The sequence below is a fragment of the Physcomitrium patens genome, chromosome 25 (assembly GCF_059467195.1).
Source record: "Physcomitrium patens ecotype Gransden chromosome 25, ASM5946719v1, whole genome shotgun sequence".
NCBI classification, from domain to species: domain Eukaryota; kingdom Viridiplantae; phylum Streptophyta; class Bryopsida; order Funariales; family Funariaceae; genus Physcomitrium; species Physcomitrium patens.
The window spans coordinates 2,097,710-2,123,382 of NC_143434.1; the positions used below are offsets into that span (position 1 = coordinate 2,097,710).

Here is a 25,673-nt window from a genome sequence, read left to right on the forward strand (position 1 = left end):
TATATGTAGCTCAAATAAATAATTTGCCAAATCTTATGCCACATGATTATCAACTTTTGAAAAGTCAAAATTATTAAATCATGGATGATATCCATAATTAATAAAGAAAGATATTTATTTTATAGAAGAATGTATCATGCTATTATAAGTAAACTCTACTAATGGAAAAAGAGTTGTTCAATCATCATGTTGGTAGTTGATAGTATATCTCAAACACTCTTTCAAAACTTGATTTACTTACTTTGTTTGTTGATCAGTTTAAAAGTAGAAAGCTAAAGATAGTTTAATTTCTACTTTTAGAATCTTAAAAAGTGCTCTCTAAAATCTTGATATAAATTAAGTTTCTCTATAAATCTTAGAACAAGGATTCTTGATATGATGAAGAAGAGGATCAGAGGATATACTTGATTGAATTTGCTTGATAAGAATTGAATCAATAGTCAATGTTGATTTTATTTCTCAAAGATGAAAATACTTTTGCTTCAAAAGAATCATTTTTTGTTGATCAAAAGATACATCTTCTTCTTTTGGTGCAACATAAATACATTTAAAAAAGGCATCTGATAAACCTTATTGTTTTTTGGACTGATAAGTGATCTTAAAATCAAATCTTGATAAACATACTTCAATAATCTTAGCAATGATTCAAAACATGTGCTCACATATAGTATTCAAGATTCTTATGGTTGATATAAACAATGACTAAATTTGAAGTATTTAGTAGATAATGATACCACTATTAAAACAAATCTTTAATTTTAATAAGTTCTTTATTATGAATCTTATAATTAATCTCGACTACTAAAAAATTTCTTAAATGAAAAGCTATTATTTGAAGTTTATTATTTGTTCCCATTTGTGATAATATGGCATCTAAAGCAAATTTTGATGCATCTGTTTTCATAAAAAATAGCTTAAAAAAGTTGATGCAATATAAGTTTGGTGCAAATATAAAGGATGTTTTCAAAGCTTCAAATATTGATTCCACTTCTTGATTCTATTAAGGTTTGTCTTTGTAAGTCAAACGTATAAGTGGAGTTGCAACGTAAGAGAAGTTCTTGATTCAAATCCAGTAGTAGTTGGCAAATTCTAAAAAACATTGAACATTTTTTATCGTTTATGGAATCTTTCAATCTATAATAGTTTGAAATTTTTTAGGATCTATCATAAGATTATTATTTGAAATAATATATCCTAAGAATTCAGCTTGAATAATGTTAAATACATACTTTTCTATCCTGGTACAAAATCTCATATCTCTTAGTTTTTGTAAGATACAACAAACATGAAGTTTATATTCTTCTATATTCTTAAAATAGATTAAGATATTTTCTAGTTAATATACAAAAAAATCGTCTAAAAATTCTTAAAAAATATAATTTATTAGATGTTAGAAATTTACTAATACATTTGTAAGTCTAAAAGGCATGACATTGTATTCAAAATATCCATACCTTATTTGAAATGCAATCTTCTATTCATCTTCTTTTTTAATGCATACCAAATTATATATTCCTTGTAAATCTATTTTTGTATAGATCTTAACTTGATTCAATTGATTAAGAAGTCTAGACATCAAAAGTAGTGAATACCTGTTATTGAAAGTGATTTTATTGAGTCCTCAATAATCAATACACATTTGCAATAATCCATCATTTTTCTTCACAAATAAAATTGGAGCTCCTGTTAGAGATTTGAAATGACATATGAAGTTCTTGGCCAAATTTTCTTCAATGTATTCCTTAAGTTTAGCCAACCTATTTTATAATAAAGTATAAATTGGTCCAAATGGCGCTTGAATTTTTTAAAGTTCAATTGAACAATTATAGATGTTCTAATAGAGTATCTACATTCTTTTTTTCAAATATAACTTGAAAATCTTGATATTAGTTTAGAATACCACTTGAAGTCTTTTCACTATTAGAAACACATGCAACATAAATGATACAAGATAATTCTTCTTTTATAGCATACAAGAAAGCTCTTGTACTATAAAAATAGGTTTAATTGTACTAGACTAATGACTTTTTATTTGATCAATTATATTCTTAGTTATACTTTTAGAATAGTCAAGATTATAAGAAATTTAATCTATTTTTAGATTATATATTTTTAGCCATGATAAATCTAAAATGATTGGATTAAAATAGATAAAATGATATTAAATATTATAAAGCTATTATGACCATTAATTGTTACTTCTATAAGAAGAGTTTCATGAGTAACATTTTTTGAAGATAATAGATGATCATCTATGACTTCTACTTGATTGGATTTAGTTTTCTTTAGTAAAGATATGCTATGTCTTTTAGCAAATTCTTCATCTAAGAAACATGTTGATACTCATGAATATAACAAGACAAAAGCTTGTAATATTTAGATTCTAAAATAACATTTATTATAAAAAATAGATGATTTTGAGGAGAGAATAGGACCTTTACTAGGTGTTGTATAAGATTTCAGCCACATGGTCCCTATTATAGGTAAATAAACTCATTTTTTGATATACTATCTTCTTTGATAGCAGTACTCCTCATTTTGTGGTTGTGTTGCTTCTTTGGACAATGTTGAATAATATGCTTAGGTTCTCCATAATACATACACAATCCTTCCTAATAATGACAAGCCTTTTCATCCTAAATAAGAAATTTGAAATATATTATATCAATTTACATATCCTCTATTTTTGAATATATGTATTGAAAAAACATAGGCATTGTCATTGAATTATAGTAGCATTAAAAAACACTTGTACAATTCTTAGATCAAAATTCAAAAAATCAATTATCATACCTTACAAGAAAGTCAATTGCTTGACTTAATGTTTGAAGATCAAGTAAGTTGAGCATCAATTTTTTTATCTCACATTGTAATCTATAAAAAAATTAGCTAATAAGTACAATATTATTTCACTTAATATCACTTACAAGTTTTCAAAACCATGAAGCATATAGCATTATGGATTGATTGCCTTGTTGCAAGATATAGATCTTATTGGTTACAACATGAATTGCATAGATCAACCAAAAAAATCCCCAAATTATCTATGATTGAATCTCGTTGTTCAAAAAAAGATGAAAATTATGATAATGTTGAACCTAAAAAGAATGTACCAATGAATCTAACTTACAATCTTAGAATTGAATAGCTTTGGAATTGAAGCTCAATCACAATTTATACTTGATTGATAAATCTTCAAAACATCAATCTTGTGCTATTAAACTTCTCGAGGACTATAATCCTTAGTTCTCTAATATTGGAAGGATGTTCCACCATAAGAGAAGAGACTTGATTTGGTGCAAGAATTGAAGCTGTTCCAATCATTTCTATATCTTTATTCTCTACCATTTTTATTACTTTCTATAATAGTAAATTGACTTGATGCATAGCAAGCATTAATTCCCTCAATTGTTCTTATATTTGTGCCATTGCACTCTTCATTTCAAGAAGTTTTGCCATGATAACACTTAAAGTAGTGAAGATCGTTCAAGACAAATAAAAAAAAGATTTTAAAATAGAGAAAAAATATTGAACATGATATCAGTTTAGAAGAGGATAATCTGCAATTCATAATGCACTTAAGTCTTATTAAAAAAAAATCCACTTTTAATCAAGAAAAGATAAAACTCTGATATTATAAGTGTATTCTTATCAATTTGTCAAGGACAAGAACTCAATGAAAATAAATAAATAAGTAAGACTCTCTCAAAGAAATATGACAAAATAGAAATAAAGAAGTATGTATATTAAAAAAGAAAACTAGAATGGCTATTGTCAAAAGACAAAGAATTTAGAGACTCTTGAAACTAGACTAGAAACAAAAAAAGAATTGACAAGAATGAAGAAGGCTTCACTCTTGCCTTTATATATACTATCTACCTAGGATCTCCATGGCAACAATCTATAAGACCTCCAAAAGCATGTTGACTTTTCATGACACATATCTTGACTTACAAAGCAATTTTTTTATATAGATGCCACATAATTACCTTGTTTTGCAAGCTACCAATACATATGGCACATTAATGGCTTATTGAATAAGTTTCTAACCTATTAATCAACTATAAATATATATAAAGTCAAAATAGCATCTAAAATGCTTTTAAGAAGCTTGTTTAGAAGATATTATGAAATTAATCTATAATTATCTATTTCTATCTATTCATATTATATAAATAATAATTACAGTAGATATATATCCATCACAAAGTGTGTAGGGAGGTGGTCATTGGAATTTTGAAGTAGCAAGTTTCAAAATTGATTTTGGATTTTTAATGCCATTTACTAAATTATCATCTTGTTATATTGAGATTTTGAAAAAAAAGCAAGATCTTATTGTTAACTTTCCAATAAGCCTTAGTATACAAAAAAAAAGAGCTATGACAAAGAAGATCCATACAAGTTTGTAAGAAAGAAGTTGCTAGAGTTTTTGAGTGGCATAATTTAAGACCAATTTGGAATTTTTTGTACCATTTCTTACATTTTTTTTTATTTGAAATTTTTAAGGATATTAGATCTCATTGCTATCTTTTCAATATGCCTAAGTATGTAAAAAGAAGAGCTATGACAAAAAAAATCCATGTGACTTTGTGGAATTGAAATTGCTAGAATTTTTGAGTAGTATAATTCAAGATTAGTTTGGAATTTTTTATGCCATTTTTTTTTTTCAATTAAAATTTTTTAAAAAATCTAGATCTCTTTTTTAGCTTTTCAACAAGCTTTAACACACAAAAAGTATAGCTGTGAGAAGGGAGATCCAAGTTAATTTATAAACAAGGATTTTATAGGCAACAGCTGCAATAAGAAGCCAATTTTTTTTTTTAATTTTGCTCTCATTTTTTCAAATTTTTTTTTATTAATCTTGATAATTTAAATTTTTTAATTTGAAATAAGTTCAATGAGCTAAATTTTGCTTAGATTATCTTAATAATAAATAAATTATAGATATTTTAATAAAAAATAGTTTAGATTTGAAATTAGTATTAGAAATTGGATGCATCTTGGCACAAGAAAGAAATTAATCTAAAATTTGTATTCAAACTTTGAACTATCTATTTATCTTTGAATTCCTTTGGACAACATTGTACTTCTTATAACCCACATGCAATCAAGGATCTTGTGTTCTCGTGAAGAAGCTTGCTCTTTTGACACTGCATTGGTCTTTTATCATTCTTGAGCTTCTTTTAAATGTGCCTTTATTATTGTATATAACTTTGACAAATAATTTTCTAAATATTTTTTCATAAGATTATTAACTTTTAAAAAATCAAAAATATCAAATTATAGATAATAATCATAATTGGTAAAGAAAAGTGTTTGTTGAATAAAAGAATATACTATATTGTTACAAATAAACTTTGTCAATTGTAAAAAAAATTATTCAATCATCTTATTAATAGTTGATGGTATATTTCAAATATTCCTTTAAAAATTCATTTATATACTTTTTTTATCTATCAATTTGAAGATAGAAAATTGAAGATAGTTTTGTATTTTTTTTATAATCTTAAAAAGAATTTTCTAAAATCTTGTTATAAATTAAGTCCTCTTAATCAATATAATATCTTTGAGTAATTTATGGTAGCAATTGTCACGGACACAAAATACAGACTTGAAATCTAACAAGAAGTTCAAGAAGAAGTGGCAGAACTAGATTAAACAGATGAATACAAGAACAACACCAGAAAGGTGAGCTAGAACTCCAAGAGATGTGTTGTCGAGACTGAAGAACTCTTCAGCCTCGATCCCTATATATACTCCTACTTAGGAAGCTTCTTGAGCTACTTCTATTAACTAGGAAGCTTCTAGAAGGTTCCAGAGGCTTCTTTTCTAGAAGGTTCTAGAAACTTCTTGAGCTACTTCTATTAACTAGGAAGCTTCTAGAAAGTTCCAGGGGATTCCTTTCTAGAAGCTTCTAGAAACTTCTCTTCTAGAAGGTTCCAGAGACTTCCTTTCTAGAAGCTTCTAGAAACTTCTCTCTAAAAGATTTCAGAGGCTTCTCTTCTAGAAGGTTCCAGAGGCTTGTTTTCTAGAAGGTTCTAGAAACTTCTCTCTAGAAAGTTCTAAGGAATATGTCCCTAACATCACCCCCTCCTTTAGCTTCGAGGTCTCTGAGAAGCAATGTTGTTGATTAGTACCAACGCAAGAAAATGAAGATCTGTCGCATAACTTCTGCTATGAACTCCAACTGTTGTTCACGAGGCAAGTGGTTCATCGACCCTTGAAGCCAATGGTAGTGGCCCACGCCTTCGACTTTTGACCAAGCATGAACTTCCGTATCCTCATTGTAAAATTGTCCTACAAACACGCCTTCTGGTTGACCATCGTAAGTAGGCTCGATCTCAAATACGATCACCAGTGATCGGTTACTCGGTATCCTCCGTCGTCGTCGTGGTACATGTAGTTCTTCATCTCGGGGTCGCCTTCGTGAGCTACTCGGTTGCGATACTCTGACTGGCATAGTATCTATCTCTTGGCTATCCATATCAAAAGACCAAACTACGATCTATCTTGGAGAAAATAACTACATCAACTATGAATTTTGTTGGTGCTCTCCCCTTTTCTTATATTGTTGGGAGAACAAGCTTCAGAAAGAAGCTATCATCGAATTGATTTAGGTTTATCGGGATGTCGTTGATGAAACTCCTGTACCTTTTGTGGCGCATTCGTAAGATTTTTAGCTGGCTCCCACGTTCGCTCATTAATGTCATAGCCGCATCAATGAACAAGATATTCTAACTTTCCCCACCTTCGCCGTGAATCCAATACCTTTTCAACCTCGTATTCTTTGTGGTTCTCGATTTCAATACTAGGTGGCGGACATTGCACTCTTCCAGGAAAAGATGACTCTCGATAAGGTTCCAACAGAGAAACATGAAAGAGTGGATGTACCTTCATAGAAGCCGGTAATTCCAGCCGGTATGCCACTAGATTAATTTGCTTCTGGATGATAAATGGTCCCAATCTTCGATAGTCCAACTTATCACATGGTCGCTTTGTCTTGATATTTCGTCGAAGAAGCCAGGCTTTGTCTCCAACTTTGAAAGTAGGTACTGGATTCCGAAATCTATCTACAGACGTCTTATAGGATTCTTGAGCGGATTGTAATTGAAGCTTCAACATAGTTTGAAGCTCTGATAGTTGCTTCGCAAATCCTTCAGCTGTTGGATTGTTATTTGTTGACGGACTCAATAAATCAAGCTTCGGATGATACCCATAGTTGGAAAAGAATGGTGTTTGTTGAGTCGACACATGGAGGGTGTTGTTATATGCAAACTCGGCTAGCGATAGATATGCAGTCCAATCGTCTTGCTGATAGTTGATGCTGCATCGTAAGTACTGCTCCAAGACTTAGTTCACCCGTTCCGTTTGGCCATCAGTTTGAGGATGAAAAGCTGAAGAAAGCTTGATATCCACCTTCAATATCCCAAAGAGAGATCTCCAAAACTTTGACACGAACTGGGTACCTCGATCTGATATGATATCATCTGATAGTCCATGATATCGATACACATTATCGAGAAAGAGTCTTGCTGTGACTTCACTGGACGATGTCTTCTTACAAGGAACAAAGTGTGCCATCTTCGTAAGCCGATCTACCACGACAAAGATGCTGTCAAATGAGTTTGATGATGGCAAGTCTGTGATGAAGTCCATAGAAATTGAAGACCATGGTCGACGTGGAATTGGCAATGGCTGTAAAAGTCCATAAGGGCGATGCTGAGGATTCTTAGATCTTGAACAGATGTCACAAGAAAGGACAAAATCTTTCACATCCTTCCACATTTGGGGCCACTAAAAATCTCGGGAAATAAGCTCCAAGGTCTTATTGAATCCAAAATGTCCCGCAGTTGGAAAATCATGGCGAGATTAAAGAACTCGGAGTCGTGCTAGTCCTTTTGGAATGTACAATCGCTCTTCAAAGTATAAAAGATCTCCCTCCACCTTGAACTTGTCGTCATTGGTACATTGCTTGATATCAATGGCTACTGAATCTTTAATGGTCATAGCACGTACCTGGTTTAGGAAGTCAGCATCAAATGATACAATAGTAGCACAAAGTTGAAATCTCTCTGGCTTCAATAACGTTGTACATTGTTGATCAAACGTTGCTTCTCCAGCCTTTGGTGCAAGATACGATCTCCTTGATAAAGCATCAGATAGTCCTTGCTGCCTTGCAAGTCGATAAGTGATAACAAAATCAAATCTAGATAGCGACATATTCCACCGAGCTTGACGCCGATTTAAAACTCGAGCCGTCATGAAATACTCCAAATTCTTGTGATCCGTATATACGGTTACTGGATGTGCAGCTCCTTCAAGAAAGTGACGCCATTCTTTGAAAGAATCCACTATAGCAAGAAGTTCCTTATCGTGGATCTCATAATTGATTTCAGCAGCAGAGAACTTCCGAGAATAGAATGCAACTGGATGGAGCTTCTTATCTTCACTCATTTGTGAAAGCACAGCTCCCAAAGCAAAATCTGAAGCATCAGTTTCTAAATAGAAGGCCTTTGTAAAGTCTAGATGTACCAAAATTGGAGCTGTAGTAAATGCTGTCTTCAAATCTTGAAACGCCTTCTCCGCCAAATGTCCCCATTCCAACTTATCCTTGCATGTTAATCGAGTGAGAGGAGCAGCAACTTGAGAATAATTCTTGATGAAGTTCCGATAGAAGTTAGCAAAACTAAAAAAGCATTGTACGTCTCTAACCGTCTTCGGAACCTCCCAAGACATGATTGCTTTTACTTTCTTGGAGTCCATCTTCAAACCTTCTGTAGTCGCAATGAACCTCAAAAATTCCATCTCCGTCTGGTGAAATAAACTTTTTTCTAATTTGGCATATAGTCCTCGCTTGCGTAGTTTCTCTAAGACCAAATGAACATGCTCCTCATGCTCTTCCTCGTTTTTAGAGAATATTAGAATATCGTCCAAATAGATGACAACAAAATCGTCGAGGTGTTCTCGAAAGATGTCATTCATCATATGTTGGAAAACCGTTGGAGCATTGGTAAGACCAAAAGGCATGACATTATATTCGAAATGACCATACCTTGTACGGAATGCTGTCTTCCACTCATCTCTTTCTTTGATTCGTACGAGATTATAAGCTTCCCTTAGATCAATTTTTGTAAAGATCTTCGCACATCCAAGTTGTTCTAAGAGACTAGAAATCAAGGGTAATGGGTAACGATTTTTCTTTGTTACCTTGTTGAGGCCTCGATAGTCCACACACATCCGTAATGATCCATCTTTCTTCTTCACAAATAAGATGGGTCCTCCAGCTGATGATTTTGAATGACGAATGAAGTTCTTGGCTAGATTCTCGTCGATGTACTTTCGTAACTCTGCCAACTCCATTTGCGATAGATTGTAGATTGGGCCAAAAGGTGGTTGTGCTCCTTCTTGCAAGTCTATGGCACAATCATATGGTCGGTGTTCCGGTAGTATGTCGGCGTTCTTCTTTTGAAACACGTCTTCAAAATCTTTATATTGCTCCGGTATACTTGCTGTTGAGATCTTCTCCTCGGTAGTTGGAGCCGCATAAATGACAAATGGAGTGCCTTCCTTAGATGATCTTATAAACGCTCTTACTCCAATGAATAAGGATTTCTTTTTTTGAGGTTTTTTACTAGGTTTTTTCTTGGGTGGTTTTGTGGGAAAAGTCATCTTCCGCAACCTCCAATCTATCAATGGATTATGTTTTTCCAACCAAGAAAGACCAAGAATAATAGGATTTGATGGGATTCTAATAATATTAAAAATAATATGACTACTATGGTCTTTAAACGTTACTTCTATAGGTTTTGATTCATGGGTGATGCTACCAGACAATAAAGGTCGCCCATCTATGACCTCAACATGAACAGGTTTTGATTTTTGTACTAAAGGGATCTTATGACGCTTTGCAAATTCTTCTTCTAAAAAACAAGCAGATGCTCCTGAGTCTAGTAGTGCTAAGGTTCTCAGTTTTTGAGGGCCGACAAATTAAGGGATTGTAAAACAAAGTGCAGGTTGGGCAGAAAGAAAGGAACCTAATTGTTGTTGGGACATTTCATTGTCCAGCCGCACGGTTCCTACTGTGGCTGGGCATCCTCGTTTTCCTAAACAAATATTCTCCTAGTCTTGACTATGCCTCGATTTTGCTTTTTGGGACAGTTTCCGACTTTGTGGCCTTCTCTACCGCAATACAAGCATAAATTTTCTTCTATACGTCGCTTTTTTTCTTCTATAGTAAGAGATTTGATACGTATCGCATCAATTTGCATGTCTTCCACCTCTGAATGCGAATTCACACCGCTTGTCGACATAGTTGGAGCATGGCAAATTGTATGTTGTCTTGAGCGTTGGTCTTGGCGACGTTGGAATAGGCGATTATCGCACTTCACAGCTTGGCTAATGGCTTCATTGAGCGTTCGTGGATCAGGAAGAGTTAACAGCAAATCCTTCACATCATCTCTTAAACCCCAATAGAATTGACTCATCAACGCTTTTTCATCCCAATTGATGTCGCATACTAATTGCCTGAAATCCGAAGCATAGATTGATGTAGAACGCATCCCTTATCATAGCGACCGGATCTTTGTTGTAGCCCATCGAACCTTATCGTGTTCACCAAATGCTTCCGCAAATGCTTCCAAAAAGGTTTCGAAGTTGTTTAATATGGATGATCGTTTCTCAAACAAAGGAGCAAACCATGATAGGGCTTATCCCGTAAGTAAGGTTCCAACAAGCCCAACACGTGACTCCTCCGTTGGATATCGTTCGGGCTGTAAAACTGTTATCAACCTGATTTGATTGACGAATCCTCGAAACTTGGAACGTGTTCCATCAAACTTATTTGGAAGGCTAACTCGAGGCTCCTTATGTTATAGAACTAATGGTTCTTGTCGAACCTGAGGTAAAGTTGTTTCTCCAAGTGCCAAAATTTGAGGCTGGTGTAGTTTAGATTGTGCTATCCCAGATACTCCATTATTATGAAGCCTTGCCACTACTCCTTCAATCTCTGCAGTTCTTTGTGATAATGTAGCGAGGGCATTCATAATAGCATCTAACTTAGACTCCGAACTTTCTATCATACTAATGTCTTGACCTCCAGCCATTCTAAAAGAAGGACAAAAATGACCCTATAAGAGACAATATTGGTTTATAGGAGGGTAATCCACAACCTATAAAATGCCTTAAGAATTTCAAGAAGAGGGGTAATCCACTCTCTCCAAGAAGAATAAGACTCCAATATTGTAACAGAAGAAGTATCAATTTAGAGGAGGGTAATCCGCAACCTCTAAAAAAATGCTAGTATACCTTCAAGTAGAGGGGTAATCCACACTCTACTAAGAAAGAACTAGCTCTGATATCTCAAGTTAGTGTAGTCTCGACAAACTGTCACGGACACAAAATACAGACTTGAAATCTAACAAGAAGTTCAAGAAGAAGTGGCAGAACTAGATTAAACAGATGAGTACAAGAACAACACCAGAATGGTGAGCTAGAACTCCAAGAGATTTGTTGTCGAGACTGAAGAACTCTTCAGCCTCGATCCCTATATATACTCCTACTTAGGAAGCTTCTCGAGCTACTTCTATTAACTAAGAAGCTTCTAGAAGGTTCCAGAGGCTTCTTTTCTAGAAGGTTCTAGAAACTTCTCGAGCTACTTCTATTAACTAGGAAGCTTCTAGAAAGTTCCAAGGGATTCCTTTCTAGAAGCTTCTAGAAACTTCTCTCTAAAAGGTTTTAGAGGCTTCTCTTCTAGAAGGTTCCAGAGGCTTATTTTCTAGAAGGTTCTAGAAACTTCTCTCTAGAAAGTTCTAAGGAATATGTCCCTAACAGCAATAGATGTTATCAATGAAAAGCTTAATTATTTCTTTACTTGTAATAGATTTTTTACATGATATAAAATATGCCATTTTAGTGAATTGATCTACTATCACAAATCTAGAATCATAAGAATCTAAAATTAGAATATTTATAATAAAATTCATAAAAACTATAGACTATGATTATTTTAAAATAGATAATGGCTCAAGAAGTTTATAAAAGTAATGACAAGGAGTTTTTTTTATCTTGAAGAAATATTACATGATTTTGCAAAGTCTTTGACTACCTTCTATATTTGAAGTCATCTAAAATCTTTGAATTTTAGCTTGTAAGTCTTCTTCTATTCAAAATATCTTGTTGTTGAAATGTCATAACAAGCTTGAAGAACATATAATCATGCTCCATTTTCTAGAATATATAAGAGTCCTTTAAAAGAGAGTAGATTATTTTTGAAGCTAAACTTAGAAGTATCATGAGACTTTGAAGAATTATTCTTAATATTATAAATAAGAAGATAGATGATATATTTAATTGAATTTACTTAAAAAAGATTGAATCAATAATTATTGTTGATTTCATTACTCAAAGATGAAAATATTTTGATTTCAAAAAAAATGAGACAATAAACTTTTTGAGCCATTATCTATTCCAAAATATAATAAGAATTTTTGTGATTTCAAAACATTGTTGATAAAAAGTTGAATTTCATTCTTTAAGTATAAGATAAGAATATCCAAAAAAGACGTCTAATAAATCTTATTATTTTTTGGATCAATAAGTAATTTTAAAATCAAATCTTAATAAAGATATGCTCTAATAAACTTAGTAATGATTCAAAACATATGATGCCTTGAAATATTCAATATACAATGATTGGATTAAAAGTACTTTCTAGATTTTAAGACCATTCTTAAAATGAATCTTTAATTGCAAAAAGCTCTTTTTTATGAATCATGTACTTGATCTTGGCTATTAAAAATTTCTTAGAATAAAAAGCTACTAGATAGAGGTTGTTATCTACTTCTATTTGTGACATCGCTATATATATGGCAAAGTTTAATGGATCTATTTTCATAAAGAATGCCTTAAAAAAGTTGATGCTATATAAGATTAGTATAGATATAAATGTTGTCTTGAAGGCTTTAAAAGATACTTCAGCTTCTTTGTTCAATTCAAGTTTGTCTTTACATATCAAGCATGTAACGAGAGCTTAAACTCAAGAAAAGTTTGTGATGAAAATCTAATATTAATTATCAATTTTTTTTTTAAAGAAATTAGCATCTCTCACTACTTTTAGAACCTTCTAATCTATAATAGTTTGGACCTTTTTAGGATCTATCATAAGGCTATCATATGAAATAATGTATTCTAAAAAGTCAACTTAAATAGTATAAAATATATTCTTTTTAATCTTAGCATATAGTCTTACATCTCTAAATTTTTGTAATATATAAAAAACACAAAGTTCATATTTTTTTATATTCTGAGAATAGATTAAGAAATCATTTAGATAACAAATAATAAAATCATTAAGATACTCTGAAAAAATATCATTCATCACATGTTGAAAAGAAATTGGTGCATTTGTGAGTCCAAAAGATATGACATCATATTCAAAATGTCCATACTTGATTTGAAATATAGTTTTACATTCATCTCCTTTTTTGATGCATACCAAGATGTATGCTTCGTATTGATCTATTTTTGTATAAATCTTCATTTGATTGAGTTGATCAAAAAGTTTGAAAAGCAAAGATAAAGGATATCTATTTTTAATCATGATTTTGTTGAGTCATTGATAGTCTACACACATGTTTAAAGATCCATCTTTCTTCTTTACAAATAAGATAGGAACTCTTATTAGAAATTTAAAATGATATTTGAAGTTTTTAGTCAAGTCATTTTCAATGTATTCCTTGAGTGCACCCAACTTATTTTGTAATAAGCTATAGATTGGTTCAAATAGTGATTGAGCTCCTTCTTAAAGATCAATTGAATAATCACATGGAATTTTTTTGAAAAGATATCTATATTTGTACATTTAATAAAAATATAGCTCATGAGATTTGTTTGCCATTTTAGAATGGCTCCAAGTTAGGTACAAATGGATAGCATAGATAATATCATTACAATATTATCAGCACCCTATTTTGTGAACAGCTAAGATAATTTTTTAACAATTTAAAGATGCTTAGCAATATTTATGCATAATTTTTTAAAAAAAATGCAATTATACACATATTGTATTGAATCATTAATTAAACAATCTTATTTTATACATGTTTGTTTATATGTGTTTGATTTTGCATTTGATTTTTTAAGTAATAATACAAGTTTTTCCTATAATTTCCTACAAAATTTTAATAAAATTTTAGGTGCAAAATATGCAACTATGAATTCCTATCAGCAGAAAGAAAAAAATTGAATGAAATATAGCCAATAAAATGGTTCTTCATTTCTTTGTTTACTGAGATTTATTAAATTTGGTTCTGATTAATTAGTTAAATAATTATTTATTTAAAAAAAAGAAAATATATATATATATATATATATATATATCTTCTTCTTTGAAGCTCACTACTAACAATTACAGCAGAATGAAACCAAAAATAAAAATGGAAAAGGAAGAAAAGAATAAACAAGAAATTGATCCTAGAATATAATATTTATTATAGGTTCATTTTATTTTATTACTTTCCATTCTTTTATTTACTTTTGTTTCCACGAAGATGAACTCAAATCCAACGGCACAAACATGAGGTCAGAACTCTCCCATTTAAACCCAGACGAGCGCGTTCACACCACAATAACTCTTAAACCACGCGGGACCTATTACCCCTCCCGAAACCAGAGGGTCGTTGATGGGCCTCGTAGCTGCCAACTCATCCAACACTCTGCCACGTCGGATCAGTCAAAGCGAGCCATGCAAACACATGTATCCATAGCTCTCGCCGAGATGCTGCTCTGCCTCGTCGTCGTGGTTGCGGGAATCGTCTGCTTGTTGCAAAGGAAATCTCGTCGATGGAAGACTGTCGATCTTCCATCCACGGAACCATTTCGTATAGGCAGATTGAAAAATTTCTAATGCATTTCCGATAATTCCCCTTTGGCCGCGTGTGCATGATCTCTTACTGCTGCTTCACTTGTCGTCTCGCGGTACGCCGAGCTTGGGCAATGATTTCGGGTGGCAGATTTGTGGGTTTCAGTCCATGCTGAGCTAATTTCAGTCCCCAGTCTCTGTTCCTAAGAAACGCCCAAGTGGGTTCTCGAGTAATGTAGCTGTGGTGACGATTGTGTGGATCGAAGACGGGTTTGCTCGATCCCTTTGCTTGCAGAACTAGTGCGTCCTTCTCTTTTGCGTGCATTGGCGTCAGTTTGTCGCTAATTGAACTCTTTGCTCGAGGACTAAGCGTTCGCGTTATCGCAGATGGCGGACATGGGAATGTAGTGAAAAGGGAGCTAAATTTCTGTCATGTAGATTTTAATCGAGAATTCTGCTTCTGATTTACATGGGTAACTTTGAAAGCTAGGTCACGGGCTCAATGATTCAAATCTAGCTGATAGTTTTGTAGGAACTTCCACAGCAGAAATTTGGGTACCCGGACATAGTATTCTTAGGGAGAGTGGATGCAAAGGTGTGTTTTACCGTTCTTTCAATATTAAGTAGACCAACTGCACCACAAAAGAGGGGTTAATCGTCATGGCGGATTGCCAAGAGAATTCGGAATCAGGTTCATACTCTGTGTGGGCTGTAATTCCACACCATGACGAAGACTTGCATTCAATTATGACGCTGCTGAGGGAGCAGCATAATGGTCCAGTGTTTCCCCCTCATGTAACTATTATGGTCCAGCCTTTCAGTACGCAAGAAGACGCTGTTAACAACCTTAAAGCGCTCTGTGAATCCACCCCGCCCCTCACGCTCAAGGTTGTGAAAGTGGATAAAGGAAACTCCTACCACCAGTGCGTTTTCTTGCTTATGGATAAGACTGATGAGGTATTGCGATCTCTTCCTCTGACCTAGATCATTGATTGCAGCTTCAATTATTGTAGATTTTAAGCTTGCAAGCAGACTCTAATTTCGCAATTGTGAAACTGATCATTGATGCATCTTTTGCTGATGCTTTCAAAAATGCTTAGTTTTGAGCTGGTTGTGATGATTTTGTTTTGTAGGTGGTCAATACACATGTACGAGCGTTGCGCTGTTTCAAGCTGATCAGTGAGGAGAACAGCATCCAAGAGATTAGACAAAGTGAGTATTCTTACGTACAATTTCTAATTCATCTTGTCGCTTTCGTGTCTATTGTCTATCACATATTCTAGAGATCCACGCGGCACGTACTCATGCTTGCGCGTCTGCCTGTTGTGCGCCTGTACGCGAAGATGATTACTTCCGGGCTTATATTCCAAATGTGAATTTTCCCTCGAGGTCAATTTCAAAATAGATTCTTACTGTTTCTCAACATCCTGTTTCATTTGGATAAAATGATAGGCCTTACCACATCAAGGCTGCAAGAGCAGATGTATAGTTGTGGATGCTTGTGGACTGGACTTTTATATAAAACCATAACGTCAAGGAACTAGTGCTTCAAACTTTGCTTCGGTTGCTCCAATGTGGTAGCAGCTACACTGTTCATCATCCATGTAATTTACTGTAATGCTGTTATCAGATAGGTTCGCTAATAGCCATGTTGCAGCTGATGTGTTGGTTAATTAGAAGCCTGTCTTGCGCAATCTGCTGGTTTTCCATTGTAGTTCTCTCTGTTGCATGCCAGTTATTAACATATCAAGCCATTTTTACGTGTTCCAGAGTACAAGCCCCATTTAAGTCTGCTGTATAACCGCATGACAGACGAAGAAGTGGATGCATTATGTGCAAAAGTGGCAGCAGAATATGAGAAAGACTTGGTTGGCAAGGAGTTTAATATCACCCACCTCACTCTTTACTTCACAGATGCGAGTGATGATTCGTGTGATTCATGGGTAAAGGTAGCTGAATTCCCACTGAATGGCTGAGTTACCAAAATGAGAGATCGAGGTCATGAGAATATATCACCTTCTTTTAATTTTGACATTTCCGAAAAGCTTATGTAAGGTGGTAGAGGAGTAACGTGGTTTAGGTGAAATACTTTTATACATTTCCGGGAGAATGGATTTAGAAGACTTAGGGACTTTTTGCATGGTTTGGTTAACTTTTGTTAATAAGGCACAGTCAGTATTATAATTACGACAATGTGTTTGTTCATTGTCGATACTATCTTTCTTTGCAGATCCTTGTGGTGTTAACACCACAAGAATATGATTTTAGTGTGAGTAATTTCAAATTTTGTTTCAATTTGAATGTCTAATTTATAATGGATTTATGTATCTTTTCTACTCAGAATATTAAATAATGTTTGCTGTTGGTATAAATTTTTTTTAATTCAAAAAAATAAAGAAATAATTTGAAATATTTTATTCTTTTGATTGGGCTTGGGCTTCTCCAAATAACATCAAGTTATGACACACTTGATCAAGTTTTGACTTCTCTCCAAATTAAAGATGTAGATTAATTTTTTAATTGACAGGATGATGCACAATTTGGTATATTGGTATTCTACTAAGATCAATGTAGTTGGTTGGATTATTATTGTAAAAAAAATTTCAGCTATCTTCTTTGTATTTCTTTCTTGCCATATGAGTGGGCTTCTTAAAAGCAATGTGAAAAATAAAAAATTTGGTTAAAAATTTCATATGGAATAATACCTTGTCCTTAATTTTCTCTAAAGTAGCATGGTTGACACATTGCAAAGATCTACTTAAAGGTCACATAGGTATAATTGACCCAAAATAGACCACTAAAGTATTTTTTACCAAATAGATTGTAGGAGCTTCACAACATGGCCATGCCAACATTCAACAATTTGTCAAATTTAGAATGATGCATATTATACCAATTATTATCAAATAATGGCTTCTATATTGTGCTTGGTCACTTACTTATAATCATAAAGAGAGTAAAAAGTCAAAATTTTAGAATAAAATTTATAGAGTTTAGTTTCACATGCATTGGTACTTATGTCTTAGGTCTCCAGTATTGTTTTATAAGATTTAGAATAGATTTCTTTGATGAGATCCAAAATTCCCACCAAAGAAATTCAAAGTTCTCTCTCATTGACTCACTTGGATTCCCATGAAGCTGCTTCTCTTCATTTAAAAGATCTTCAGTGAATCAAAAACCTTTCTGGATATCTCATACAACAACTTACTGATAAGGAAGCAAAACCTTTATACTAAACTCTTAATAACATTAGATACATATAGACTTTTTTGACATTAGCATTTTTTTAGATCTTGGAAGATCTTCCTTCAATACAATATGACTTTATCCAAAGCCTAAGATTAAATTGGCATATATACTTAGGAAAGAATTCAGTTGCCTTTCATTATTTTCTAACTCATACAATGTAAAGGGATTAAAGAGAACAAATGGTTTCATTTCTTAGAACCCACAAAGATTAATTTTTTATAGATAGAGGTCTTGTCTAAAATCCTTCATTTTGATAGAAAAAATAGTTAGACATGAATAAAGAAAAAATTAAAAATTTATCTCAAACAAAAGACTACTCTACCTATGCAATAGGACAAATCTTTAATAATAAAACCAATAATAGGAACTAGAGTAGAAAAGGCAATAAAATGAATCTTTAGAATATCATTATATAAATTGATAATATGTAAAAGTATATAAAAATCAAAAAGTAACAAAAGAAACTTCACTCAAAACTCTTAACACCACTTGCCTTAGTATTAAATATCAAAATGTTGGTTGTACTATTACACTTTATTAATGCATTAGATAAATCCCATTTTGATGCCAATATATATATTGACATATATTCTACTTTGATAACTAAAATATTTATTTTTCTATGATCTTTTTCTAACTACAAGTTTGATTATTATTTTTTTTCAATTGAAGTTTATAATTTGTAAGAAATCAAAAAAGTTTTAAAAAATTCTTTTGCAATAAATTGTTTGTGCAATTTGTACAAAGGAAGAATATATGTGTGACAATATTGTTAAACTTCAAGACCATTATAGTGACTTGAATCATTACAATTAATACCAATAAAATATAAAAATATAGTGCTATACTAAAATACTTTAAATTATATTTTTTGAAGTACTTTTATGAAAATTATGACATTGTAATTAATAAATCCTTAAGATATTTAAAAAATTCATAAAATTTCTTTCAAATTTTTATTACGATGATTTTTTTTAAAATTAAATACAAAATGTTGTTTCAGATTGAGAATGATAGAACAACAATAGTGGTAGATATTCTAAAAGAAATTATAATAATTTCACTATAATTTCAAAAATATTATAAAAAAAATATTAGTTTGAAGAGTTTTAAAAAGATGTATTAAAGATTAAATTTTAATTAAATATAATAAACTGAAAACCTCTACAATTTAGAATTTAGATAAATTATTTTGTAATATATTTTAATATCTTCAAAAAATTAAAAAATTAAATCAAAAATATGAAGGATTTAATATTTTGTATAAAATTTTAAATATGTATTTTTTAATTAATAAATATTATTAAAAATATTTATTAAAATATTTATCAAAAAAATAAGTGGATAAAAATAATATCTAATTATTTTAGTAAATTTGAATGCTGATAAAATAAAATAAAAATAGATGATTTTCATGTCATTGAAATCAAATACAAAATGTTGTAAGTTGGTTTTTAATTGAAATGCAACCTCAAACCACAACTTATATCAATATCAACATATAAAATTCATAAAAAAAACCAAATTTATTAATTTACTTTTAATTTTCTCATCAATTTCTTTTGAAGGAAAAAGATAATTGACATTTATTAAAATCTCTTTCATTAGTAAAACACTAAACTATATGCTTGTATGGTAGATTGTAAATTCTAAAGGTATTTTTTTAATATTGTGATAGTTACTAAAAAGTCTATGTCTGTAGAATATGTTTTCAATTGTCTTTACTAATCATTAAATTTTTTAAAAAATATTATCAAAAATAAAAATAGACATATTTGTAATACAATTTAATAAAATTTGTAGAAATATTTAAAATAATTTTTAATACTTAAATATATGCAGATGTTTTATATATATATATATATATATATATATATAAATCGATTTATATAAATTTATATATATACATATATATACTTATTGGAATTCCTGGCTTTGCTTCAATATTTTTTATAGCATACATTTACATCAACACATAACATATTATGTAAATATCAAGTAATTTTATTTTTAAGTTTAAATTTATATTAGTATTTAAATATTTTCTATCATATTTTATTTAATTCAATTAAAAACCAACTTACAACATTTTGCATTTGGTTTTTAATTGAATTAATTGTTAAATTCTCTTTACAAATTTTTTATTATCTACCATTTTAAATATTCTATTAGATATTTTTATTTTTTATTTTTTTAATTTATTATAAATCAATTTATTTTTTATTTTTTAAAATATGTAAATAAAACCATTTATTGTACTCGTATCACTAAAAGACTGTATATATATATATATATATATATATAGATAGATAGATATATATATAAACACATTTATATATATTGAAAGGTAACTAAGCATTTATATGTAGTTATATAAATATATATATATATATATATATATATATATATATATATATATATATATATATATATATTTAATTCCAAAAAAAATCTAAAATAACACAATATCATTATATCAAAAAAATTAAAATTATTATAAATTTTGATGTTTATAAATTAAGTTCTTTTTTTAAAAAAATATTGTAAAGAGCTTCATATTGAGAACATGAAAGAAATAGAATAAAATAAAATAATAAAAACACAAAAATATGTGCATAAAAGAAGGTATTTTTTTTTTAAAAAAATGAATCATTCAATAACATCAATAATAATTATTTTGACTTGTAAACAAGAATACAATAGCTTTGTAAATAAATCATATGTAGATGATTGATTTAGAAAATGTCTTAAAAAATAAGTTTCAATATGCATCTTTTTTTTGTGTGCATTGTTTACTTTCTTTGCTTTAAGAAAGAATGGTGGTCAAGAGAGAGACTGAATATTTTATGGAAAAAAATATATCTCGAGTTGTTCTTTTAAAAAATAAAATATTTGCCTCAAAAAATCTTTAATTCAAATTTATTTTTTTTGGTATATTTGGCTACCTTTTCTTTTCCTTTTTCTTTTGTTATTGGGTCAACATTGGGCTACTAAATATATCCTAAGTATAAAAAGCACACTTTTTAAGCCAATTTAAGTTGTGTAGAGGTTATGTGGGGTGTAGCCATATCAAAAAATGTAAACTTAACAATTCTCAAAATTTATTATAGGCCTTTAAAAAAAAAATTATGATAATAATAACAATATACAATCATAATATGTACTTTTATGGTTTGATTAATTGCATTATAGGTATAAGCATTAATTTAAGATACATTATATCTTCTTTTATTGCTTCATTCAAACTACAAGATTATAATAACCTTCATATAGGAGAATGATAAATAGACAAGTTTTTATTAAATTGACCAACCTATCATGAACAAAAAAATGACCTCTAGATTTATCTCTCCACAATTAGATCTGCAACCAATAAAAACCAACCATATTCATTGTGATTACTATATTCTTCATCCAAAATGAGTCTATTTAGTAAAAATATGGGTCTATATAACATTCTTCTTCATTTAAACCACAAGTTCATGAGTAGTAAACTTAACACCAAATAGCTGATTCAACAAGCATTTAGTTGGAATTCTAATCAACTTAAGCGTGACCCAATTTAATCATGTGTGTCTCATCGCTAATGGCACTTGTAACGGCATACAAGTCATAATGACCACACAAACTTTTAGTACAAAATATCACCCTGACAGTATTATTCAGTGATTAATCAAGACTCAAAACCTTTTTGTTGTTGGGGACAAAATCTTTGAAACAGTTCCCAATCATAGTGGTGAGGATCCTAGCATTATTCCATGTCCACCCCATAGCTACCACAATTACCACAGCTATCTTCAGTGCGTGTAAGAAAGCTCACCATAGCTGTTCAGATGTGACATTTCTTTGCCTACAATTGTCTGGTGATTACTGCACAGCATGCTCAAGGGTTCAAGAGCTGACTAGAGAACATGCATTGACAGATAAGCGTAAATAATACTTAGGTTAGGTTTCGCGCAGGTAAACTGCTCACTTGAGCGTTCATGTGACTCTTACCCCACCAACGTCCAAGTATCTCGAGAATGTAGTGAGCACTTGGTCCCTTGAGCATATATTATCGTCAATATATCTAAATTCGTTAAGGGTTTCGATGCTCAGGGGTTTAATCTGCTCACTTGAGCATCAATTTAGATGTATACGTCTCTCCCTTAGGGGATTTTTCAATCAAACTGACATGCATGGTGGTTTCGATTTGCTGATATGAATGCGTGGTAAGTCTCACGTTACACAACAGTTTTCTTGTAAAAGATGAAGGCTTCAGCTGTATATATTCCTGCAACAAGCCTCTGGACGACATGAATTAAAATTATCTGTCAACCTGGATGTATAATTTAAGTTGCAAGGTAAGAAATGCAACTCATGGGAATCAGTACCCAGCATTCATGATGGTTCCGAACCCACCACGCCACCTCTTCCCAAGCCCCTTTCTACTGCTCTGTCAACTGCGCTATTCGAGTTGTGAATGTGGCCGAAATTCGAAGGGCAGCGATGCACAGTGCTAACTAAAATGATTACAGCATCTCCATTCAGACTCTCTGTTAAGAACAAGCCGAATGCCATGCAGGACAATATTTAAGTTTCATGCACTGTGTGCCCGGAATTGAGCATCTATATGCTGATTGAAAATTGGAGGGAACTGTAATATTACTGAAGGGAAGAGATAGCAGCTTCTACGTCTTTGGCCGATTTTGCCAAAACCTGGAACTGCTCTGCCGTAAGGCTTATCCCTGGTGTCATAGACCACAATCGTAGGTGAAATCATTGTAGATAAGAATGGACGATTATTCGCATGAACAAACATACGTGTTCAAATTACAAAAGTAAAAGACAAAATTGTAATAGAAACGGAACACAATTCGGAATAGAGCACTTTCGAGTTGCGACAAGTTGGGGTGGAGTTGTGAAGAGGATCAGACCTTTAGCAGACGGCAAGACTTTTCCATCCCTCTCATAATATTCTCGCACCGAAATTAGAGTTTTGCCCCTAAACTGACTAACGACAACCTTCCGCTTCGCTGATAACTGCATAACCACTTCACTGTCAATTCGATAGCCAACGACAGAAACTACAGTTCCTTCTAAGAAAATCACTGCTACGACAGTATCATCTAAGCCGAGTGGAAAGACCACATAATTGAAGTGTTCGTCCAATGTGTCTACGCTGTACGTGCCAACAGACTAATCAACATGGTGCAGAATGGCAACCGTCGAACTATAAGTTTTATCCGCACAAAACACATACCTCCTAATGTTGAACTTAATGAGGTCAATCAAGAATTACAAATCTAATTTGAGTTTGAACGCCTCACAAATTAATACATGCAGGTTCTATCTCCTTATCAGTACTTTGCGTTGTGGACGACATGCTACGACCTCGGAAATCAATGAACGAAAATAAAAGATTATGAATAATATATACCTCGCATATGATGATATTGCCCTCCTCATCCTTTTCATAAATTGGTTTATCTCCTTCTCTAGATGCTTCCTCCGCATCTTCCTCGTACACTTGGTCATGAATGTCTTCGTCCTCCTTTACATCTTCTGAGACTTTCATCTGAATAAAACGAAAATTGACGAGCAGATTGAGCCATCTTCTACTTCCTCTACGCAACACATTGCAAAATAAAAGATCCTACACGGCTTTCAAAAGCAATGGCAACGACAACTACGAGATAGCTACGTACTAAATGTCTTACTGCTGTAGAAGGTGGCCGATCCAAACGCATGATTATGTGGAAAGTAAACATACGTACATTCTAAAAGCACCAGTATCAAAAGTATGTGCAGATTGCTTACATAATCTCCGATACAACAACAATCAAGTGAAATGGTTCTCACATGACATGGTCTCTACCAGCAACCACTTGAAATCTGAGAACATGCAGCACCCTGTGGTCCTAACCTCGAGCAGAATTGAACACACAGGAGGTAAATTCTCACCTTCTTACTACATCTGTCCCTAGAATCTTCTTCAACTTCAGGCTCTTCCCTTTCGACTGGTACCTTCGGATTTGGAGCACCTGCTTCAGCATATGAAGCGTCGGCCGCAGAATCTAAAGCCTTCTTAATCACACTCGACACAAACTTCTTGCCCTCACGGCTTGAGAGATCGAGGCCAGTCCTTTGAGCAGCCATGTCACGGACTTGCTTCGCGGACACTTCCTCTATGTTTACTTCCGCAAGTATTTCTTCCACAGTGGCCCTTACTCTCGCCTGCTCCTCTTTTTCCATATCTTCCTCTCGAAATTCTTCAAAACTTCACTACTTCGACCTCCGCTGTACCCTCCCAGCACACTTCATAAAAATCGAAAAAACAACTTAGGTTAGTGTTTTCGGAAATGTGATGCTTGCGCAGCCGCTATCAGCTTGCATCACTCGAACAACGAAAATCACAAAATAGAAATCAAAAACCGTTTTAATCACGAGGAAGTTACCTAGCTCCAGGTAGTTGTGCTCCCGTTTATTGGATCAAATCGCCCTGTTCTACTAGCCAAGAACAAACTCAATCGCCTTCGTTTCAAATGCCACAAGCTCTATCGTCCTTAATACCGCAAACGCTGTAAGACTTTCATTGTTTAGAGCAATACAATTTGCAAAATGTGTGTGACTGACAAAGGCTCGAACAGAATTCATAAACAGTTGCTGCGGCCGAGGTGAAGACCGCCAGTGCGAAACAGATAGGCCGCGCTCCTGTTAAAACCTCCCTCGCAATGCAGGTCATCCATATTTCATTCATCTCCAACCCTTTCATCCATCATGCGTCTCCCCACATTTCAAATCTTTAACCCTTTGGCTGTGACGGAGCTCAACTTCGGCATATCGCAATGGGTCGAAGGTTATTTTATTTTAAAAATTTATTCCATAATATTATTTTTATGGAATCTATTTCTCTAGAAGCGTCTTTGAATAGCAATGAGTGCTTAAATAGCATCATTGTAGGAAGACATTTGAAATTAAAACTTTATATTTGTGTATATATTTTTTGTTTACACAAAGAGGACGTAGAAAATTTAAAAAAAAAAAAAAAAAAAAAAAAAAAAAAAAAAACTCAAAGTGAAATAGAGCACTGAAAAAAAAAAGAAAATAAAAAAAGAAAATAAAATAATAATAATTTTATTCTTATTTATTCTCAATTGTATATTTTTCCTTTTTCGACGTTATTCTACATAGATTTACTAAAAAATTATCTTCTCTTTAAATATCATGCTACAAGTGCAATGGTCTACTGCTGTTTGAATTTTATTTTGTATTGGATGAAGTATTATATGAATCCAACTCTCAAATCATATTAGATTTTAGAAATAAAATTTGATTGAACTTATATCAATTATATATTGAAATTATTTCTATAATAAAATCTGATAAAGTTTGATTTTACAAGTATGCATAGCATAAAATAAAATACATTACATTTATTTGTTTTTTTAAGTTTTAATTTTTTTATGAATATAAAAGTTTAATTAATATAATTAGTTTAAAATTTAGACAATTTCATTTATTATAAGGCATAGCTTTAAAAGTCATAAGATATTTTAAAATTGGATTATTAGATAGAACTATTTAT

The 25,673-nt window shown here is 32.0% G+C and overlaps 2 protein-coding genes across 4 annotated transcripts; one reads left to right on the forward strand and one right to left on the reverse strand.

The window, feature by feature from the left end:
• Positions 1-14,995: 14,995 nt before the first annotated feature.
• On the forward strand, positions 14,996-17,152 carry LOC112278257 (cyclic phosphodiesterase). Of its 3 annotated transcripts, none has more exons than XM_090247520.1 (4): positions 14,996-15,012; positions 15,245-15,814; positions 15,991-16,069; positions 16,628-17,152. In XM_090247520.1, the coding sequence occupies exons 2-4, from the start codon at positions 15,518-15,520 to the stop codon at positions 16,831-16,833; spliced, it is 582 nt and encodes a 193-aa protein (XP_090103646.1). In that variant the 5' UTR covers positions 14,996-15,012; positions 15,245-15,517; the 3' UTR covers positions 16,834-17,152. The 3 variants fall into 3 exon arrangements, with proteins under 3 accessions (XP_090103646.1, XP_090103645.1, XP_024367237.1); XM_090247519.1 differs by lacking the exon at positions 14,996-15,012 and adding an exon at positions 15,062-15,157; XM_024511469.3 differs by lacking the exon at positions 14,996-15,012 and adding an exon at positions 15,062-15,127.
• A 5,254-nt stretch (positions 17,153-22,406) lies between these two features.
• On the reverse strand, positions 22,407-24,775 carry LOC112278291 (RNA polymerase II transcriptional coactivator KELP). The gene is made up of 5 exons (XM_024511545.3): positions 24,544-24,775; positions 24,050-24,403; positions 23,526-23,663; positions 23,023-23,128; positions 22,407-22,833 (listed from the first exon to the last, which is right to left on the reverse strand). Exons 2-5 carry the CDS (start codon positions 24,338-24,340, stop codon positions 22,751-22,753), a joined length of 618 nt encoding a protein of 205 aa, XP_024367313.1. The 5' UTR covers positions 24,341-24,403; positions 24,544-24,775; the 3' UTR covers positions 22,407-22,750.
• Between the last annotated feature and the right edge of the window lie 898 nt (positions 24,776-25,673).

What these genes read in the sequence shown, in the direction of transcription:
- LOC112278257 (XM_090247520.1), top strand. Translation starts at nt 15,518, where the DNA reads ATGGCGGATTGCCAAGAGAATTCGGAATCAGGTTCATACTCTGTGTGG. An exon ending in TTATGGATAAGACTGATGAG is followed by an intron (nt 15,815 to 15,990) that starts GTATTGCGATCT and finishes TTTGTTTTGTAG; the next exon opens with GTGGTCAATACACATGTACG. An exon ending in CATCCAAGAGATTAGACAAA is followed by an intron (nt 16,070 to 16,627) that starts GTGAGTATTCTT and finishes TACGTGTTCCAG; the next exon opens with AGTACAAGCCCCATTTAAGT.
- LOC112278291 (XM_024511545.3), bottom strand. Translation starts at nt 24,340, where the DNA reads ATGGAAAAAGAGGAGCAGGCGAGAGTAAGGGCCACTGTGGAAGAAATA. An exon ending in GCAATATCATCATATGCGAG is followed by an intron (nt 23,129 to 23,525) that starts GTATATATTATT and finishes GTGGTTATGCAG; the next exon opens with TTATCAGCGAAGCGGAAGGT. An exon ending in AGTCTTGCCGTCTGCTAAAG is followed by an intron (nt 22,834 to 23,022) that starts GTCTGATCCTCT and finishes CTATGACACCAG; the next exon opens with GGATAAGCCTTACGGCAGAG.